This window comes from Anolis sagrei, chromosome X (assembly GCF_037176765.1).
Source record: "Anolis sagrei isolate rAnoSag1 chromosome X, rAnoSag1.mat, whole genome shotgun sequence".
Classification (NCBI taxonomy): domain Eukaryota; kingdom Metazoa; phylum Chordata; class Lepidosauria; order Squamata; family Dactyloidae; genus Anolis; species Anolis sagrei.
In genome coordinates this window covers 23605440-23622004 of record NC_090034.1, presented here as the reverse complement: position 1 = coordinate 23622004, position 16565 = coordinate 23605440, and the positions used below count along the sequence as shown (strand labels likewise).

At 42.5% G+C, this 16565-nt stretch overlaps 2 protein-coding genes across 6 annotated transcripts in view; one reads left to right on the top strand and one right to left on the bottom strand.

The window, feature by feature from the left end:
• Window positions 1-6586, bottom strand: part of CRAMP1 (cramped chromatin regulator homolog 1) — a 41276-nt gene extending 34690 nt beyond the window's left edge. Inside the window, exons 1-2 of one of the 3 annotated variants that reach the window (XM_060786381.2) lie at window positions 6427-6586; window positions 3379-3797 (exon numbers count right to left, since the gene is read on the bottom strand). In XM_060786381.2, coding sequence (XP_060642364.2) covers window positions 3379-3796 — 418 coding nt within the window. In that variant the 5' untranslated portion in view covers window position 3797; window positions 6427-6586. Of the gene's footprint in view, window positions 1-3378; window positions 3798-4110; window positions 4253-4279; window positions 4458-6426 lie in introns of those variants that run through there. The other 2 variants (XM_060786379.2, XM_060786382.2) reach the window with 2 other exon arrangements.
• Window positions 6587-9696: 3110 nt separating this feature from the next.
• The window catches only part of IFT140 (intraflagellar transport 140), an 84119-nt gene continuing 77250 nt past the window's right edge, over window positions 9697-16565 (top strand). Inside the window, exons 1-6 of one of the 3 annotated variants that reach the window (XM_060786385.2) lie at window positions 9697-9862; window positions 10110-10202; window positions 10546-10715; window positions 12996-13217; window positions 14076-14197; window positions 15135-15277. In XM_060786385.2, the coding sequence (XP_060642368.2) occupies window positions 10569-10715; window positions 12996-13217; window positions 14076-14197; window positions 15135-15277 (634 nt within the window). In that variant the 5' untranslated portion in view covers window positions 9697-9862; window positions 10110-10202; window positions 10546-10568. Of the gene's footprint in view, window positions 10203-10545; window positions 10716-12995; window positions 13218-14075; window positions 14198-15134; window positions 15278-16565 lie in introns of all 3 variants that reach the window. The other 2 variants (XM_067460608.1, XM_060786386.2) reach the window with 2 other exon arrangements.

The following is a 16565-nucleotide window of genomic DNA, read 5'->3' as shown; positions in this document are numbered from 1 at the left end:
GCTTGAAAATACAATACTTAAATTGTGCCTGACATGAACTCATGCATGAACATGAAATGGTCTTAAACTGGAATAAATAAAATTGGGGTATACACTGAAATAAGGACTATAATGCACACCTATTCGCAAAGGTATAAACCACATTGCATGGAGAAAATAGTTATGGGACAGGCACTCACGTATGAATTGGGGCAGGGGTTTGGGGGAAGAAATGAGTCCTCACCAGCCAGGAAGCCACAGATACTTCAGATTCTGGAAACAGATCAAAGTCAAACTTTCTGGTGCAAATAAGCACCACTTATTTGATTCACTTTCTCCTCTGCCATTTTGTTGAACTCAGGAGTGAGCAGAAAGAACTGATTTTGGAGACATGGTCAAAGGTACCTCTATCAAATTTTACTACAAAAGATACAGTCTTTACTTCAAGCCAATCTGAATATCTAAATAATGAACAATTTCAAAATATTCCAAACATAGGAACTCAACAAGAAGGTAGCCATCGACGCCTGAGATAATCAGCTCCCCAATTCCTTCAAAACTGGCCATGGCTTATGAGAACTGTAGACCAAAGCAATTGGAAGGCATCATGTTGACAAATCCTGTGTCCACTATCTGCAGCAATCGCTTGAAAATATTGAGAATGGGATGACTTCTATAATCCAAAATGGCTTCGAATTATAGCATCGCCGACAGCACCATCTCACTCAAATTTTTACTAGCCTTCACATTTAAATATTTTATAAGCAGCTTGTAACAGCATTAATTTTGTTTGTAACTCAAGTGTACACATTTCAGTAATTTTAACAACCCAAGAGGTTGAAATATGGAACAGATTGTTACACAAGACAAAATGTGCTGCTCTACAGAATATGACAAAAATAAAGAAACCTACGGAGAAGCTATGCTTGAAAGGGAAAACAAGCCTATGGTATCTGCTATGCAGAAACTGTTAACAATGTCATAGGGCTTCACTGAGTAGTCCATATTTTCATTACTGAATTCTATTATAACTGAATCCCCCCACTGGCATTTTGAGATGTCAAAACTTTCAGAGATTACTATAAATATAAAAATGCATGTATGATCCCAAAAGTGCATCACCAGGAATCTGTTCACTACAGAGGCAAATCAACAATACATAACTATCAACAATTTAAAAATATTAGGTTTAACAACTCTGCTGTTAATTTCTCTCTTGATAATTCTTTCGAACAGCCTTCTGTAGACATTTTGTTTTGAAAAAAATCTGGTGACCTAAGGGATACTAAAGTAAACGTTTTTCCTTGACATTACGTCTAGTCGTGTCCAACTCTGTGGGGTGGTGCTCATCTCCATTTCTAAGCCGAAGAGCCGGCATTGTCCGTAGACGCCTCCAAGGTCATGTGGCCAGCATGACTGCATGGAACGCCATTACCTTCCTGCCAAAGCAGTACCTATTGATCTACTCACATTTGCATGCTGGGGCTAACAGCAGGAGCTCACCCCACTCCCCGTATTCGAACCGCCGACCTTTTGGTCAGCAAGTTCAGCAGTTCAACAGTTTAACCAGCTGTGCCACTGGGAGCAGATACTATTATAACAAGATTAATAAATTAACTGACATACATTGAGATTTGAAAGCATGCAACCTGACAGTAACATTAATTACAATTCTAAAACTTCAAATCTTATATGACACTAATCCAACATGGCAGTCTGTTGTGCAAAGGAAAGCTTGCAAATAAACACCTGAAGCACCTCATTGCACGTTTGGATCCTGTACACTCTTACTTGGGAGCAAGAGTAATGCACATGAATGGCCTTCTAAGCTGAAACGAGTAGCACTGTACTGATAATGACATTCTAGATCGGGGTCCTCAAACTAAGGCCTGGGGGCCGGATGCAGCCCTCCAAGATCATTTAACCGGCTCTCGCTCAGAGTCAACCTAAGTCTGAAACAACTTGAAAGCACACAACAATAACAACAATCCTATCTCATCAGCCAAAAGTAGGCCCACACTTCCCATTGAAATACTAATAATTTTATATTTGTAGAAATTGTTCTTCATTTTAATTATGTATTGTTTTTAAGTGTTTTTTTGCACTACAAATAAAATATGTGCAGTGTGCACAGGAATTCATTTGTGGGTTTTTTTCAAATTATAATCCGGCCCTCCAACAGTTTGAGGCACTGTGACCTGGCCCTCTGTTTAAAAAGTTTGAGGACATATGTTAAGAGATGTACAATTAACATATTCCCAGGACTGACTGAAATGTCCAGTGCTATTCAACATCTGTATCAGTGACTTGGACAATGGAATACAGAGCTTGCTGATCACATTTGCAGAAGATACCAAATTGGGAGGGAGAGCAAATGCCCCTGAGGACAGGATCAGAATCCAAAATGACTTGAACAGATTAGAGAGTGGGCCAAAACTAACAAAATTAATTTCAACTGGTAGAACTGTGTGGTACTATACTAAAACAAAGAAATTAACAGATACAGGACACCTGACTTGAAACAGTCTACATGAAAGGGATCTAGGAATCTGAGTAGACCGTAAACTGAACATGAGCCAACAGTGTGATGTGGCAGCTAAAAAGGCCAATACGATTCTAAGCTGTATCAATATTAGAACAGTGTCTAGATTGTAAGAAGTAATAAACGTAGACACCACAATTCAAGAAGAATATTGACAAACTAGAACTTGTCTAAAGAAGGACATTAAAAGTGATCAAATGTTTGGAAACCAAGCCCTAAGAGGTGCGTGTGAGGGAGCTGGGTATGTTTAACTTGGGAAAAGAAGGATAGGGGGGATATGAGAGCCATGTTTAAATATCTGAAAGAATGCCCCATTGAAGAGAAGGAGTCAAGCTTGTTGTCTGCTGCTCTGGAGACTAGGACACAATGGAGCAGTAGAATTAAAATGCAGGAAAAGGTATTCCACCTAAATATTTGAAAGAACTTTCTAACAACAAATAGTTGTTCAACATGTTGCCTTGGAGCATGATGGAGTCCCCTGCTCTGGAGGTTTTTGAGCACAGGCTGAATGGCCATCTGTCAAGAGTGCTTTGACTGTTTTCTCCATGGCAGAATGGGGTTGGACTGGATGGGTTTTGGATTCTCTTCCAAATCTATAATTCTAAGTGGATCACATGCATACATGAAACTAACTTTAGTAACATTTGGAGAACAGGCTCCTGATCTCTTTCTTTGCATATGGGAGCATGGGTACAAAGATGTGCCCAAGCGAAAAACTGAGGATGCAAAGGTAGTGATGGGAAGTGTCAATCAAATACACAAAATGACATGGGGCCCAAAACAACGTGAGGATGCATACCAGACCTTCCTATGCAAGACCTCTGAAGTTTTGGCATGTGAAAAAAACAGGACTGTACCTTTTCCTCTTGTTACAGCTGTGTTGTTGTTGTTGATGCCGCTGGCACTGTGGCCTCCCACTCCTCCTGCAAGGGCACAGGGTGTGTGGGAATCCTTCCTGAACCTCTTGCTCTGAGGCCTGACGCTGGACCTGAGGAAGTGATGCTGGTCCTGTGTCGGTTGAGTTGAGGACGGGGCTGGAAGCAAAGCAGTGGCGGCCAAGGAGGACTCCCCATCGGTGTGGCTTGGAAAGGGGGCCTCTTCGTCGTCGGCTCCCTTTGTGCTGCTGCTGGGGGCTGCCTCTCCTCCTGCCGCCTGTCCGGCCCCTTCATCTCCTTCCTCCTCTTCTTCCAGAGACCCCTCTTCACCCGCTCGCTTGCCTGGCTTCCTCGACCCTTCCTCAGTGCTGCTGCTGCTATCGCCCAGCTTCACTGTCATCCTGGGGAAAGAGGAGAAGAATAAAGCAGAAACTAAAGTGGGGAGGGGGTACAAAGTCAGCCAAAAGAAGAGACCCCCAAGGAGCAGCAAGAAAGAACAACAGCACGGCAAACCCTGACAGAAAGAGAGAGCCTTGTCTTTTGGAGAGGAGAAGTTTAGCTGCTGGAAATTCCTCTCAACATGGCCGCCGTTGTTTGTGACTAAATCCCCTTTCCTTCGCTTGTGTCCCGACCCAACAACCTGTGCCGAAGCAGATGGGGGAGCAGGGCAAAAAGGAGGGCAGCAAAGACCCCCCTCCCTGAAATAAGGCTTACCCTGACAGGCCCCTTGCAGGGAACTTCAGGGGCAAGACAAAAAAAAAAAGTCAGGCCTTTGGGAAGAGCTCTGCAAACGGAGGAGAGGAAAAGCAGCCTCGGGGCGGCGCAGGGGGAAGGGGGAAAGGAGAAGGTGTCTGAAAAGTGGCCCCACGGCACTCCATCCTACCCATGATGGGGGTCTTCTGGGCCTGGGGGGCTCTTCTTCCTCCTCACCATGAGGCCAAGGCAATGCGATCCAAAGAGGGGGCCGGATTCATCGCCTTAGATGCATGCAGCAAGCGAACAGCTTTGCCTCCTCCTCCTCCTCACTCTCCTTCTCTATGCGAGGGAAAGGAAGGAGCCACTCTCTCCCTCCCCCTTTTTTCCAGGGCTGCCAAGATTTTCAAACCCACCACCCAAAAAAACCCCAGAACCCCACTCTTAAATATTCTTTCTGATCCCCCCCCCCAAACCACATCTTTCTTCTCCAGGAGAGAGAGACAGAGAGCTTTCCAGGGCAACAACAACCACTACCAAACAGAACAACACCTATTTGCCTTTTTTTGATCATACACTAACATCCCCAATGGTAATTATTACCATAATTTTTTATTTGATAAGCTGGGGAGTTATTGGTACATTGGCAAAAATACTAAGGAAGCGCTTGGGAGAGTGGTTTTTTTGTTTTTGTTTTTCCTTCAGATTCCTAGTATTTCGCAACTGGCCAATTTAAAACAATCTTTTTGCTGCAAACATTTTCTCTAAATGTAAAGCCGGACAAATTTGAATTCTAAAGGGACTTATACTGTAACTATTTTGCTTCTGAGATGCTTCCTACTACAACCACATTAAACAATCCCTACTTCAAATAACAATAAGCGCTTTCTGCTCTTACTTTTCTTGGAAATCGTCAACTATACATATCATGTTAATCAACCAAGGGGTCTCTGGCTATTGATAAGTTGTTAATTCCATGCTGTAATATATCTAGAAGCACCGCAAACACAGTACCATAGGAAGGGTTCAAGAAAGTGGCAGCCGATGCTGCAACCTCCCTATCTGCCCTACAACCTTCAATGGAACGGAGTTACAGGTGAACGTGCATGGGATCCTGCAAAACTACCTAAAATGTGACTTGCTTCTCATAATAACAACAATAAATCATCATTGCCCAAAATAGATCATCACTATCAAGAATACGCTCCATGTTGAAAGCCCAGCACGTGCCGAAAGGAACATTTTAAAGTGCAGAAAGAATGTAGCAGTACTTCGAAATACCTTCAAAAGAACAAGACTATTCTTCTCTTTAACATATACAATTCTTCAAACACATTGACACAGAAGCAGGTCCCACATTCTGGCTGGAACGAATTGGCAAAAAAACCCACTAGGAATGAAACACGCTTCTTTTGGGGCAACATAAAAGTTTCAGATATCTTTAAGAACAGGCACAGGCAAACTTTGGCCCTTCGCATGTTTTGGACTTCAAGTTGAAGTGTTTTAGAAGAAAACATCCAGAGAAGTCAAACATTGTCAGCTGATATTATCCTCTGATAGGACAGCCCAACTGAAGACGGCGATTGTTACTCAGAGCAGGCCTGGGCCAACTTGGCCCCTCTGGTTGTTTTGAACTCCAACTCCCACAATTCCTAACAGGCTGTTAAGAATTGTGGGAATGGAGTCCAAAACACCTGGAGGGTCCAAGTTGGCCCAGGCCTGACTTAGAGGTTCAGCATAAAGAAGCAACCAGATAAACTTCCCAGGCCGTGTGACCCTTCGCTGCCAATGATAAGGAATGCCGGGAGTTGGAGTCCAATCTAGGAAAGGCCACACCACTCTTATCCTTCCTGGAATGTAACAAAGAAGCAACTAGGTAAACTTCCCAGGCAAGGAAGGGTGCAGCCTGACACACATGACTGGACTACAAGCCCCAGCAGCCTTTGCCATCTAAACAATGACAGGGAATGCTGGGAGTTGGAGTGCAACCTAGGGAAGGCCGCACCCCTCGTATCCATCCTGAAATCTCCTATGCTTTAATAACCATAGGATAACAACATTACACCTTTTCCTTCCTCTAAGACATTCTCTCCACCTTTGATTAGGAAAAGCCTGGGGTGGGTTCCACCTCAAAGGCCTACCTTGCACACTCAGGCTGGGCCCACACGTTATGTGAGTCTACACTGCCAAATAATCCGTTTCAAGAGACTTAACCTGTAGTAACGGCACTGCAGTGTGGACCCAGCCTCAGCTGGCAATGCTTCCTTCGTTCCTTTTTTTCTTTTCGGTAATAATAATAGAATTCTCCTCCTCCTCCTCCTTTCTTTCCTTCCTTACCTGAGTCATGAGGGCCCCGCGGAGGCCTCCCCGTCGCCGTCGCCGTCGCCGTCGTGACCCGTCCCCCGGAGCCTCCGAAGGCGTTCCGGGCTGCTGAACCCTCACACAAGCTTCTGGCACTGCAGCTCCCGCCTCTTCCCGTAGGCGGAGGGCAGAGAAACCTGACTTCCGCTTCCGTCCTGCCGGGAATGCAAAAGAGAAGGCCGCACCAGCAAGCCCCGCCCCCAGGCAACCCAAACAGAGTGCCTTATTGGCCGGCCGGAACCAAAGGGGCGGTGCCGCTGGAAGCCGCGGAGGCGAAAGTGACCAATAGAAAGCGGTGGGGGCGGGGCAGCTCGAGCCTGGTTGGTGAAGGTCTTCAGGTTATTACAGGGAAGCATTCTCTCCTGACGTTTCGCCTGCATCTATGGCAGCTATCCTCAGAGGTTGTACTTACTTAGGCGATCCCTCGTTGTCCGAGTAGGATAGTCTTCCAGGATCTGTGTACTGGCAGTGGGTCCGTAGGTGACTCTGGAGCCCTATTCTTGCTCTGCATCTTTTCCCGCAGTGAGGGCATCGGTTTCCAGGTGGAAGGCGGTCCCGGTCAGGGTTGGCTTGACGCACCTTCCTCCTGGCACGTTTCTCTCTTTCGCCCTCCATTTGTGCCTCTTCAGATTCTACAGCACTGCTGGTCACAGCTGACCTCCAGCTGGAGCGCTCAAGGGCCAGGGCTTCCCAGTTCTCAGTGTCTATGCCAGAGTTTTTAAGGTTGGCTTTAAGCCCATCTTTAAATCTCCTTTCCTGTCCACCAACATTCCGTTTTCCGTTCTTGAGTTCAGAGTTTGGGAGATGGTGGTCAGGCATCTGGACAACGTGGCCAGTCCAGCAGAGTTCACGGCGGAGGACCATCGCTTCAATGCTGGTGGTCTTTGCTTCTTCCGGCATACTGATATTTGTCCACTTGTCTTCCCAAGAGATTTGCAGGATTTTCCAGGGGCAGCTCTGATGGAATCGTTCCAGGAGTTGCACGTGACATCTGTAGACAGTCCACGTCTCACAAGCGTTTAGCAGGGTTGGGAGGACAATAGCTTTATAAACAAGCACCTTGGTATTCCTACGGATGTCCCAGTCCTCTAACACTCTCTGCTTCATTCGGAAAAATGCTGCACTCACAGAGCTCAGGCGGTGTTGAATTTCAGTATCAATGTTGACTTTGGTGGAGAGGTAGCTGCCAAGGGAGTGGAAATGGTCAACATTTTATAATGTTACACCATTAAGCTGTATTTCTGGCATTGGAAAGGGATTGGCTGGTGACTGCTGGACAAGCACTTTGGTTTTCTCGTTGTTCAATGACAGGCCGAGCTTCTCGTATGCTTCTGGCTTGTAGATCTTCTTCTGAATGCGCACAAACAACATTGTCATCAGCCTATTGGAGTTCTATATAAGAGATGTTGTTGTAACCTTGGTTTTGGCTTTCAGTCTGCTGAGGTTAAACAGCTTGCCATCTGTCCGATAGATGATTTCCACTCCGGTGGGAAGCTTCCTGTCAACAAGATGGAGTATCATAGCAATGAAGATGGAGAATAAAGTTGGGGCAATAACACATCCCTGTTTGACACCCGATTGCTTCTGGAACATTGCCATACGAACCAAAAAACTTACAGCAATCCAGTGATTCTGGCTATGAAAGCCTTTGACAACACGTATTACAGACTCAAAGCGGCTCACAATCAAAAACAGTACAACCCAAAATACAGAAATATACAATAATAAAACAGTATAATTATATATTATCAGTAGTAATTATTTTTAATATATTACTATTACTTTATTATATATTTTTATATTGTATTATTATAAATGGAGCCCCCAGTGGCGCAGTGGGTTAAACTGCTGAGCTGCTGAACTTGCTGATTGAAAGGTCGCAGGTTCAAATCAAGGGAACGGTGTGAGCTCCTGCTGTTAGCCCCAGCTTCTGCCAACCTAGCAGTTTGAAAGCATGCAAATGAGAGCAGATCAATAGGTACCACTCTGGCAGGAAGGTAACGGCGTTCCATGCAGTCATGCCGGCCACATGACCTTGGAGGTATCTATGGACAATGCTGGCTTAGAAATTGAGATGAGCACCAACCCACAGAGTCGGACACGACTGGACTTAATGTCAGGGGAAAACCTTTACCTTTTTTATGTAGTATTAGTATTATATTGTATTATATTATAATATTATTATCAATATTATAGGTATATGCAATATATTATTAGTATAGCACAATATTAGTATTATATATTACTATATTACTACACCGCTCTCACTCGAGTTGGTGTATATAGTACTACACCAGTATACTGAAATATTAGTAATATTACATATAATATAATTATATTATAATATACTATATAATTACTATATTAGTATACCACAATATATTTGATACCCTACCAGTATATTATACTATTAGTATTATATAATATATTGTACTATAAGTTGTAGTATATATAATATTTTGGGGGTGGTGACAACCAACAGGGAGCTCTGGCGTGGACTGGTCCATGAAGTTACGATGAGTCGGAAACGACTGAACGAATGAACAACAACAAATATATAATATATATTTATTAATTTATTTACTATGCTTGTATACCGCCCCTCTCAGCCCGGAGACGACTCGAGGCACTTTACATTTGGCAATCAATGCCCCACAAGATAAAATACAGTCAAAAACAATTACACATAGTATAAACCGTATAAAAACAATAACCATAAACAATTAAGATCACAAAATACAGTTCTCAGCATATATTATATCACAACATTAATATTATATATAATTTTATTTATTTTATCAGAAGAGAACTGAAGGTACAGTTGTAACGTATTAAAACACACACACAAAGTTTAAAAACTTGGTACTCCAAGTGGCCAGCTAGCGCTCAAAGGGCATTTAGTATAATTATACATATATATTAGTATTAAACAAAAACAACAGTTGGAACATAATAAAGTAGCAAGACTATAATAGAACACGTTACAGATTAAAATATATCCAACACTTAAGGTTTATTTGAAACTAAATAAAACCAGTCCTTCCTTGAGTGGCAAGTGGAGTGCTTATGTGTGTGTTTCCAAAGAGGGCGGGGCCGCTTGGAAGCCGCGGAGGCGAAAGTGACCAGTAGGAAGCAGCGGAGGCGGGGCTTACAGTGCTCAGGGCTCGATCCTGGTTGGTGAAGGTCTTCAAATAGGCAGGGCTTGGGGCCTCTGCTTACAATCTCATTGGCTGATTGGATATGTGTCTTTTCCTCGGAGCGGTAGAGACGAGTCAAGAGAAGCTACATAGGGTTGGTCTGAGAACGGGTTAGCCGTTCGGGAATTTCCGTCAAAGTGTTCGGGAAACATCGTGCATTTCCGACTGCGGCTTCGGCTGTTTCCGCTCCGGGGAAGCGCTTGCCGTCGCCAACGGTAACGCTCGGCGTCTTCTTGGCGTCGAGGAGCGCGCTTTCTTTCCTCTCAGGCAAGCGGGCGAGGGACGGAGAGGAGGCCTCGTTGGCTTTCGTTTTCCTCCAGGCCTAGGGACCGGGGCCTCGAGTGAGAGGCAGGCCGGAGACGTGAGGGGTTGCTGGGCTGCGAGGGTTTCTCTTTTCCCCAGGACGAGAGACTCCAGTTCTTCTCATTCACCTTCAAGGAAACTCTTGTTTATGGTTGACAGGGCCGAAGATGGACAGAACCTATCCTTTCCTTCTCCAAACTGAATGGGGCTTCGGGCAGGACTTTCTCAAACAGGACCATTTACAAGCTTCAGGTAAAATGAAAGGTGTCCAAAGAAATGTACACACCCTTCCAAGTTTAAAAGCTGATAGCTCAGGCCTGGGCCACTTGGGCCCTCTCTCCTGGTGTTTTGGACTTCAAGGCCCACAATTCCTAACAGCTGGTAGGAATGTTATATTAATTTCTTGTATCACCAAGAAACAAAATGTTTTTATTTCATTTCCTGACAAAACTTACTTAAAACACTTAGTGAGGGAGAGTTATTGACCCCCTACAATTCATATTTTAATGTGTGGTCAACTTTCCTGTTTCCTCTGATGCTCGGAGTCTTAATTGTTACAGTTTCTTGATTGCGAAATGCTTTTTTTGTATTCTAGATGTGTAGCGTTTGCCTTTCGAAATGGCTGTGTACGTTAATCATCAAATAGAAGCTCTTGAGTCCCATGGACCGCACTTCCACATTGCGTGGCACCACATTCATCCGTTTTTGGCCATTGCATCTGTTAATTCAAATTCTGGGGGCAGTGTGGGTATTTTTCTAGAGCAGGTAAGCATTTCAAATGTTTATTTATTTTGTGTCAAAAGCATTTCATAAATAAATATAAAACTGATAATATAGAAGGAGCACAAGCGGCGAAATATTTTTAGACCAGAAACAGGCAACAGTGACTGCATTGTCTGTAGCTTTAAGCAGTTTTTCCTCTGTGCATGAGGCAGGGCATTGTGGGCAAGCATACAGGAGCCCCCGGTGGCACAGTGGGTTAATGCACTGAGCTGCTGAGCTTGTTGATCGAAAGGTCGCAGGTTTGATTCCGGGGAGCGGCGTGAGCTTCCGCTGTCAGCCCTAGCTTCTGCCAACCTAGCAGTTCGAAAACATGCAAATGTGAGTAGATCAATAGGTACTGCTCCGGCGGGAAGGTAACGGCGCTCCATGCAGTCATGCCGGCCACATGATCTTGGAGGTGTCTACGTTGTCTACGGACAGCGCTGGCTCTTCGGCTTAGAAATGGAGATGAGCACCACACCCCAGAGTCAGACATGACTGGACTTAATGTCAGGGGACTACTTTTACCTATACAGATGCTTAGTTGTTTGTTCTGCTCCACAGTTGCACAACGTAGACGATTCTTCTAGGTAGGGCCATCTTGCCAGGTTGTCTTTTGATCCACCAACTCCACTTTTGAATCTATTCAGGGACTTCCACATTGCCCATTCTTGGTTTGCCCCCTGCAGGCAGACCCTCATGTGGGGCCATCCGGTTGGGATTTCCTGGTCTAGCTGCCCAGAGGGATATCCTTGCTGTTGTTGGGAGAACATTAAGAGGAGTGGTGGTTCTCATGAAGCTTTTCCTTGATTGGACTCTACTGGGAGGAGGCTGGTAGCCATTCAGTGGGTGGCTTTCCCAGTGTTCAACTTTATTTATCTCGCAATTGGCAGCAACTTCCCGTCGCAATGCCAGCTAGCTTATACAGTCAATCAGGTGTGGGTTTGAGACATCCTGTGATAATCCTATATGCTTCATTTAGTGCCATATTCACATGCTTTGCATGGACAGACTAGTACTAGACAGAGCAGGCACACTCAGCAGTTGAGTAAGGCAAGGCTAGGGCTGATGTTCTTATTAGTTTTGGGTCTGCACCTCATGTGCTGCCAGTAAGTTTCCACAGAATATTATTGTGTGTACCTACTTTATGTTTGGTGTTCATACAGTGTTTCCTAAATATTAGTGTTCAAGCTAAGGTGTCACCGAGATACTTAGGGTGGGAACATTTGAAATATGATCTGGTTGTATATAGTCCCATAGAAGAACGGGAAGTGGGGGGGGGGGCATAGCACTTCTGTCACCAACCACAATGTGCAAAACGGAGTCTTCCTGTTTCAGTTCTGTGGAGGAAAGAAAGTTTAAATTTCTTCCTCCATGACAAATTTAGCTTTCATAAAAAATAGTTTTGGAAGCTGCTTGAAAATATGTAATGTCATAAATGCATGTATGCACTTTAACATATGGAGAGGAGGAGGACTAAGATGCTCTAACGCTGGCGAGCCCATTTGCACTATATGGTGGCTATAATACATTTTTAATAAACACCTGTGTTCATGATTTGAAATGCAATTCATTTCTGCTTTTAGTGATATATGTTTAATGTTCACTCATGTCTTCGTTTCTTGTCTAAATTGGCTTATTGCTATCAAGTTCCCATTTCAATGTTTAGTTTTTCATAAGTTTATTGTTATTATGGTGCATTATTTTGTATTATTCCTGATGTTGTTTGTACTTTGTAAGGCACTGAATGTTTGCCTGTTTCTGTGTGTAAACCACCCTGAGTCCCTTTTGGGAGAGAGGGTGGTATAGAAAAAACGAGATTCAGCTTTGATAGTCATTATGTGCAGTTCTGCATGAATTACTTCTGATTTGACAGGAACCTATTCAATAATTAATTTTGAATTTAATTTAACCTGTTAATAGCTTTTAGATGTACATGTTTGTCAACTTCATACATCACACAATATGTATATAAAGGTGATCAACATGTAAAAGTGCCATTCCATGTCTATTAACATTGGGTTAAATTGAATTGTTTCTTTTCTCAAAGTTTTTTTTACAATATATTTTTATGAATTAATCTTATTTAAAAATAAATATATATTAGTAGAAAGAAGAAAAGAATTCCCCTTGACTCAAATAACCTGTACATTGTGAAGATAAAACACTCTTAGAGGACCGAGTCATTTTCAGAAAGTGGGTTTGTTTGTTATTTGCTGAAAAGGCAGGATATATGTTTTATAAACGAAAAATGTAAAAAAGCATGCAACACATCATTTCCAGGGTGAGTATGCTTGTGATGCCTACTTGGAAAGAAACTTTCGAGCCACGTGCCTCAACTGGCACCCATCCAAACAGATCCTGGCGGTGGGCTGCGAAATGGGGGACGTAGTGGTGGTGAACAAGCAAGACAAGGAGCATCATGCTGTACCTTCCAACCACAATGCTGATATCACAATCCTAAACTGGAGCACTAATGGAACCCGGCTAGTTTCTGGTGACAAAGTAAGTGGCAAGATGCAAATGATTCTCTGCTGTACATCATTTTAACAACTATCATGCATGTTTGTTTGGAAACAAATTTAACATAATTAACTGAAGAACATTTAGTGGATAGTAACAGTGGCCACTACTATAGTAAGAATCATTTCAAAAAGGATCAAGGGAAAAGGGACATCAGGGTATTTGGAGAAGGCTGACAATAGATAATTTAATTCCACAAGAGTTAATATTGTCTATTATCTGTTTTTCCAATTTACTATATTTTCTTTTGAGGTCATGGCCTGTAGGCAGTTGTCTCTTTCATTTAATATCAGAGGAACTCTGATTAAGGCAAGGAGAGGCGGATAATAAATATTATTATTACTACTATAAAGACTGTTCTTTCATATGCACAATTGTAGAGTGTGGAATGCTGAAAGCAGATTTACATTGATTTCATGGCTTTGGTATTTGGTGACACAGCTGGAAAACAGCTTAGGATACTGGTATCTTGCTGTCTAAGGCCCCATCTACACTGTCTTATAATCCAGTTTCTGACTCCAGATTATCTGGTTTGAACTGGATTATTTGGCAGTGTAGACTCATATAATCAAGTTCAAATCAGATAATCTGGATTCAGAAACGGAATTATATGGCAGTGTAGATCCAGCCTAAGAAGGCCCTTAATGTAGTTTTCCATATTTTTAAATTTGTTTTGAACAATTTCTAACTCATCTTTCTTTACAAGGAGACCCAGAATGGCTCACAACAGAAAAAAAATCAAATATGTTTACTAAACTAGTTTCAGGAAATTCTAAATGACTTTATGAATCAGATGATAACATGCAATAAATGATACTATATTAATATCTCTCTTTATAGCTCGGTGTCCTTGTTTTATGGAGGATGGACCAGCGGGGTAGAGTTCAAGGCCCCCCACTCCTTAAGCATGAATATGGGAAGCATCTCAATTGTTGTATTTTCCGGCCACCTCCTCCTGGCGAGTAAGTAGAACAGTTTGGCTAGATTTCTGTCTGGCAGAATTATTGTATTTTAGATTATATATATTTTATTGAAATTTGAGTTGCTGACATCCTCAGTCTTCACTTTGCAACATTTTTGCCATAGCAAACCTCATCTCATTATGGATGTTCTTGAAACTCCGCCTTTATGGCAGATGCCAGTTTGGATTCTTTGCAATTTGACTCACAGGCTATAGAGATTTCAGCTGTGGTTGAAAAACTGAAGAGCAAGTAATAAACCCAAATCTCATTTTGACGTTATGCCCATTTAGGAGTTCTAAATTGCTTGGAGATGCCATGGAAGAGCTGTTATTGGAGACTAAAAAGTGTTACCATCTTTGGGCAAGGAAGAGGGAAAATCCTTTCAGCTGGGAACCCAATTGTTTCCTTGATGCAGACCAAAATTTTAGCAGTAGCATAGTAGACATTTAGATTACATTGGAGTTCAGCTTAAAAACACATTTTGGCCTCTAGTGTGGTACCATTAATAGACCAACTTTAGACAGCAAAATACATTGTTTTTTGTAAAGAAATAAGAAATAAACAAGTGACTATCAGAATATGGAGCCCTGCCTCCCCTTTTTTGCTTTTGATTGGCTAAGCAGGCAGAGCCTAGAATAGGGAGAGTAAACTCTTTAAACTGCCTAGCATTTCAAATTATAGAGTAATGATTTGGTACTCCATGGGTGGACCTTTTTGCCTCTCAGGATAATTGCAAACTGTCTCAATTTGTTTTGAGATTTTAGATGGAAGGGGCACTGGCTATTGTTTGGACCACCTATTAGTTATAACTCATTGTTCTGCATCCACAGTGATATTTCTTTTTCTTCTGCTGGCTGAAAGTAGTTATCCTTCTTTTCAAGAGAGAAAGTTCTGTTGCAAAGGAGGCATAAATAACATGTTTTATTCTTGCCTACAGGGACTTGGTGCAGTTGGCAAAAGCGGCAGTGAGTGGTGACGAGAAGGCCTTGGATATGTTTAACTGGAGAAAAGCTGGCATGGGAATGCCTCTGAAGATGGGACCCCAGGAAGGACTGTCCTTCTTTATCAGTACAACTGATGGTAAAGACAAAACTGGTCTAGTTTGCTGATCAATGTTTGTTTGTTTATTTAGTTAGTTGGTTGGAGCATTTATATCCTGCTCTTCAGCAACAAAGGTTTTCAGTGTGGTTTATAAATCATTAGGTTGCCCTCAGGATTACAATCTAAATAAGATGTGGCTGAGAAGGAAAAAGGAATCACAGTAAGGAAGGGGATTAGACATTGCTGCTTGGTTTCTCCCCCTGAAGCCTGAGCAGTCTTACCTTGCTGATGCAATCTCCACTGTCCTCCTGTGGAAAATTGAAGCGGCACACTGCACATATTCTTTTAAGCTCTTTTCTTTTACCCCATTCTTAGGGACACAATTATCTGTGAATTCTACCTCTTTCTTTTAGTCACTGAAATCCATTTAGACCAGTAAAGGAGTGTTTTTTTTTCACCTAATAATAGAAAAATAGTAGCAATTTGTGGGATTTGTATTTTTCACCTGTTAAACCCCTGTGCCAACAGGACTGAACAGGACTGTGCCAACAGGACAGGTCGCAGGTTCGAATCCGGGGAGAGGCGGATGAGCTCCCTCTATCAGCTCCAGCTCCTCATGCGGGGACATGAGAGAAGCCTCTCACAAGGATGATAAAAACATCAAATCATCCAGGCATCCCCTGGGCAACGTCCTTGCAGACGGCCAATTCTCTCACACCAGGAGTCACTCCTGACACGACAAAAAAAAAAAAAAAAACAACCCAAAAAACCTGTTAATGGTAAAATAGTGACTTAGCTTATCAGATATTTTTCTTATATAAACCAAAATAACAGCAAAGCTGCAATTAAAATATAATAAGATTTTCAGGGGAATGCTCAAGATGAAAATGCTGGGTTTTTTTTGTCATGATCTGAGTTTTTAGAACGTCGCTGAAAAGCACATTTGTTTTCTGTTATTCAGAAATAACCATTGTTACCTTTAAAGAAATCTTAACTGGGTTACTTAATCACTGCTCATGGCCCTTGTAAGTATTTAACCATTGCCAACAACTCTACAGGTGCTCCATCAAATGAAACAGTGCAGGCTAGAATTGCAGTCATTTCAATCTGAGGGAATGGGTAGTCTGACTTCTTGGAACCCTCTGCAAACTACATGTTACTGGCCCATTCTTTCCTGTTGTTGACAGTGAACATGACGATCCAGAATGATTATATGCGTAACTTGCAAAGTGACAACTCTTTTAAATTATTTTCCAGATCCAATTAAATTATGGTCTGAATCTTGATTTAGCTGAAGATATAAAATAGAAAAGGTTAAATATTTTGA